The 4690-nt window shown below is 49.8% G+C and overlaps 1 protein-coding gene across 1 annotated transcript in view; it reads right to left on the reverse strand.

Moving 5' to 3' along the window:
• Nucleotides 1–443: 443 nt before the first annotated feature.
• Nucleotides 444–4690, reverse strand: part of GBF1 (golgi brefeldin A resistant guanine nucleotide exchange factor 1) — a gene marked incomplete at its 5' end in the record, with an annotated part of 17553 nt that continues 13306 nt past the window's right edge. The window contains 8 exons of the mRNA XM_010143483.1: nt 444–700; nt 1041–1178; nt 1385–1562; nt 1802–1915; nt 2538–2639; nt 2996–3126; nt 3508–3658; nt 4620–4690. Of these exons, the coding sequence (XP_010141785.1) occupies nt 444–700; nt 1041–1178; nt 1385–1562; nt 1802–1915; nt 2538–2639; nt 2996–3126; nt 3508–3658; nt 4620–4690 (1142 nt within the window). The remainder of the gene's footprint in view (nt 701–1040; nt 1179–1384; nt 1563–1801; nt 1916–2537; nt 2640–2995; nt 3127–3507; nt 3659–4619) is intronic.

The following is a 4690-nucleotide window of genomic DNA, read 5'->3' on the forward strand; positions in this document are numbered from 1 at the left end:
AAGGAGACTGGTCAGTGGAACCGGGCACCCCTCCCAGAAGACAGGGATTTCTAGGCAGATTTCTAGGTGGTTGCCACAGGAAGGGAGGAGTATGTGACGTGTTCCAGGGGGACTGTGGCAGCAGCCCTTCTGCTCAGGTTAGCATCATCTTCTAAAACAAACATGCCCACTACCAGAGAACATTTGGCCAGCATACTCCACCCACAGAGCTTTCTCGGCAGACAGTTCTCAGACACCCTCAAACTAATTGACTTCAGAGGTTGTCATAGGGTCAGTAGGCCGTGGAGTAGCTAAGAGGGGAACAGGAGAGGTGGCTTCAATTAGGGCTGGGTGGAGAATGATTGGCAGAGTCATAGGTAAACATGCCCACTACCAGAGAACATTTGGCCAGCATACTCCACCCACAGAGCTTTCTCGGCAGACAGTTCTCAGACACCCTCAAACTAATTGACTTCAGAGGTTGTCATAGGGTCAGTAGGCCGTGGAGTAGCTAAGAGGGGAACAGGAGAGGTGGCTTCAATTAGGGCTGGGTGGAGAATGATTGGCAGAGTCATAGGTGGCACCCGCTGCAGGATGAGTGGTGGCTGCGCTGATGTAGGAGGTATGTCTGTAACAGGGCTTGTCTTTGTTGGAGCTGACGCTGGGAAAGGAGGAGAGGTGCTGATGGTGGGTGAGGCAGGTGCTGTGGTTCTTTCAGGCTCTGGAAAAAGGAAGAGACAAAATACATCCTTACACAGGCCCTGACAAAGTCATCTTTCAGCTCAAAGCTCGGCAGGGCTGAAGATCAACTCAGGGGCCTTTTCCGACTTGCCCCTTCCATGTATCTTCATACAAAGGCCCTGAGGAGCAGTGCCGATTGCAGGCATTCTGCCCCAACTCCTGCCCACCTCAATAACCTGAGCAAGGTGGCCAAAACCTATCTGGAGGTATAGCAATTCCAGTACCAGAGGCCTGGTCACTAAACCAAGGAAAAGCAGATCCATGACACTGTGCTTAGAAGATGACATAAGGAAGGGAGAAGGAAAGAAAACGGGACTCACCACTGGCACCCAGTTCAAAGAGCTTCTCTAAAGGAGCCAAGTGGGTGGCTGGTTTCACATCCCCCACAGAAGAAGGAGGCAGGGCAGACACTATTGATTTCTGATGCTGCTGCTCCATTGGTATGCTGGGGACAGGATCTAGGAAAACAAAAAAAGCAGTGAGCCCACACATCAGTTTGCTCACTGCTTTTGCTCATCCTGTTTGCCATCCTTGTGCCAAGCTCCCAGAGCCTCCTGCACCTATCATTTCATCAGCATCCAGGCACTATGGCAGCTGGGTACTGGACAAGGTGCAAACACTGGGTCCAAGACCTGTTTTCTTAAGGTTCCTCAGCCCCTCATACCTTGTATGACTGTCTGTTTGAAGAGCTCATCCCGCAGCCTAGGTAAGAAACAGTCAATCCGCTCCCAGGTGATCTCCCAGAGGTCTGAGTATCCTGTCCGTGAATCAGCACTGTGGAATATCCCAGCTGTATCCATTACAAGCAGCATATTCTTCAGAGACTCTGGAATGGCCTCCAGCTGTAATCAGAGACACTCCTCAGGACACAGAGAATAGACATATACCAATGAACAAAAGCTCAAAACAGCTGATGGGCTGTCTTGGAAACAGAGGCCAAGGGCAGAGACCATAGCATAAAATGGTTTTGGAATGATTAAAAAGTTAAATAAACCAAACCAAACCACCTTTCAAGTTTAGAAGGTTAAAAGCAATGAATGGTTGTTCTCAAAGCACTGCAGCATCACTTTCAGCACCTTACCAGTAAGTCACTGGAGCCAGCATGCATGTATTTGTCCATAAAGTCCAGGATTGTCAGCCACAGGGCAGCAAAGGTGGTCAGTGAGAGCAATGGGGAGAGATGCTGTAGGAAGACCTAGGGAAAAAACCAAACCACAACTCCTGTCAACGGGTATCACCAGGGCTGCTGCTCAGGGCCTGACAAGCTAGTCCTGCCAATCTAGAATTCCCCCTCCTGGTGGCAGGCTGAGAGCATGCACAGGCCCAGCCTCAGGACACCAGAGGCCTCCACTCTTCTGGGCTTCGTGTGTGGAGGAGTGGATCTTGTCTCCTTCATATGAGGCCACTGCAGCCTGCATCATCATGTCTGCTGGCTCTTCCAGACTCTCTGCCTTAGGCCAGTACTATCAGCTTGTGACATGCATAATTTCACCACTAGAATGGACTGTCTTCAACTAACGTCAGGTGAAATACTTCTCTCTCTATCCTTCAAAAAGTCACAGACTCCTTCCTGACAACTCTTCCAAAGGCCAGGATCATGGAGACAGAAGGTGGTGGAGAAGCCCAGCACTGAGGACAGTCAAACTAGTTGTCCTGGGTCCAACATGGTGGAACCGGATGCTCTTCTGTTGTCTGGCTTTCTTCTTCCCAGACACCTATCCAGATCGGAGATGCTGAGAAGCTAATGCAGCAAATGGTTTGGTTTTCTTGAGGCATACAGTTTCCCCTGAGCCCTCAGGCAAAGGAAGCATGCTCACCTTGGAGAGTAGTGTTGAGGCTCTCACCCTAGTTTCTTCCATCCCACCAACGTCAGCTGGGCTGATGTTCTCGAGTAGTTTGGTTAGCAGAGGAAACAGTACCTGTTGGATCAGACACATTGATACTTCAGAGCTGAAAAATGACTGATGGGATTTGCACAGCCGGCCTTGCAGGAAGAAGCTGGCTTTTAGGACTGGTGGTTTCTAGGCCATGAGAGAAGCAATAGGAAGTGGAAATTAATAGATTAATTTCAATACTCCAAGAAGCTCTGTCAGAAGCCTAAGCAGAGAAGAACTTTTGACAGGATGAGAGTGGGGAACACCGTGCCTGTTGTGATGACTAAGCTACTCAAGAAGACAGTGCTGAAGCAGGACACCATTCTGCCACTCCCGCACACAGCTTTGCTCTTCATGACAATGCTGTCCTGCCTACGTGCCATGCTCAGCCAGCAGGTTACCTTGTTGAAGCAGGACTCCCATTCCAGGGCATCCAGGGCTTGCAGGTCATGTACTAGGAGGGCCCGCTGCAAGTATGTGAGTGCCTGCATCCGTACTGGGCGTCGGGCATCACAGCACAGCCAGGCAATACCTGCAAGAGAGGGATTTAGGGTAAAACCCACAGGGAAAGCATCGCATCCCTGCTCCCTCAGTCTAGGATGAAAAGTCTAATGAAGATTAAACACTCTTTGGGGGAGAATTAAAAAAAAGAAAGAAAAAAAAAGATTATACTTGTTCCAGGCCATAGACTGGGAATTTACTATCAGGTCCAGAAGCAAGCTGGAAGCTGGCAGCTAACTCATACTAACAATACCTTTCCAGATCTGATGAGGTTCTTTTTCAATTACAGCAGACCCTATAAACAACCTCCACCCGCTTTCTGCCGTTAGTTCTTGGCTCCCCAACTTCCGTGAGTGCTGCCATTATTTCTGAAGTGTATCTGCTCACTCTCATCACATGGGGATGGCTTTACCCTGTAGCAAAGGACACCAGCAGTTGGACCACAGTGTTCGGGAATCTGCTTCAATTTTCTTTCCTGATGTCTCTAGATGGCGTTGCTCCTCTGCCCAGGAGCTGTAGATGGTGGCTGCTCGCGTGTGCAACGTGTGCATGAGGTCCAGGAGCTGTAAGTAAAGCATGATATTAAGCAACACACAGCACTTAAATTTCTGAAGCAGCCCTGGTCTCTGCTTTTCCCCAAACCAACGCTAGAAGTCTCACAGCTACACAAGCCTCCTTCCTGTATGTACTCAACTGTGTATAGCTATGGAGATAGCGTCAGGTCCTGCTGTTTGTGCCTTCCCTAAGTGGTCAAGTGCCAGGGTCTTTTTGTGTTAGTTCAGTAGCTGTGTCAACCCCATCTTTGAGAAACAGCATCCAAGTCCTGCCAGGAGAAAGAATGGAGCTTTTCCTGCCATGGAGCATTGACTCTACCAGGCAGAGGGAGAAACCCAGTGATTCACCTACGCTATTCAGGGATAACTTTGTGCAACTTTTTTTTTGTTTTTTAAAAGCAAAGCATGAAGCACATGCAAAGTGCTTCATCAGAACCGCCCCACGTGGGCAGATGACAGCATTCTAATCACCACCGAACTGAGGCCCAACAGCCTGGCAGTCAGCAGGCCTGTGCCTTCACACCTTTGAAGTACCAGCTGGGGAGAGAAATGACTCTCTCATCCCGGCCCTCTCTACTTGAAACCCCAGTGCCTCAGCCCACAGGGCCTTCCCCTCTCCACAAGCTTGGATGCCCTGTCAGACTCCCCACTAACCCTACATGAAACTCATGCCTCCAAATGCCCTTGATCCACGTTCATCTCACCCACTCTAGTGCCTCACAGCTCCTGACCCCACCCTCCTTTCTTCTCAGAGAACTTTTCTCCATTGCTATTTTGCTTTTGCCTGTCCAAACTTCAGTCTTCCTCTTCCACTGCAGAACTATGCACTGCCATCAGAGCCACCCTCTGCCTCCAGTGCCCACTAATGCAGGGTGCAAGTCCCCCCTGCCCCGTGAAGACTCGCAACCCTAACTCCCTAGTGAGGCCCTGAGTATGGGAAAGGAGAGGAGGAAATCCTTGCTATACTTACGTCCTGACTAACCTGTAAAGACACAGTGTGGTAGCTGGCAGGAATGTTCTCATCCTCATCCTCATCACTGT

Source organism: Buceros rhinoceros, unplaced genomic scaffold (assembly GCF_000710305.1).
Source record: "Buceros rhinoceros silvestris isolate BGI_N320 unplaced genomic scaffold, ASM71030v1 scaffold39559, whole genome shotgun sequence".
Classification (NCBI taxonomy): Eukaryota; Metazoa; Chordata; class Aves; order Bucerotiformes; family Bucerotidae; genus Buceros; species Buceros rhinoceros.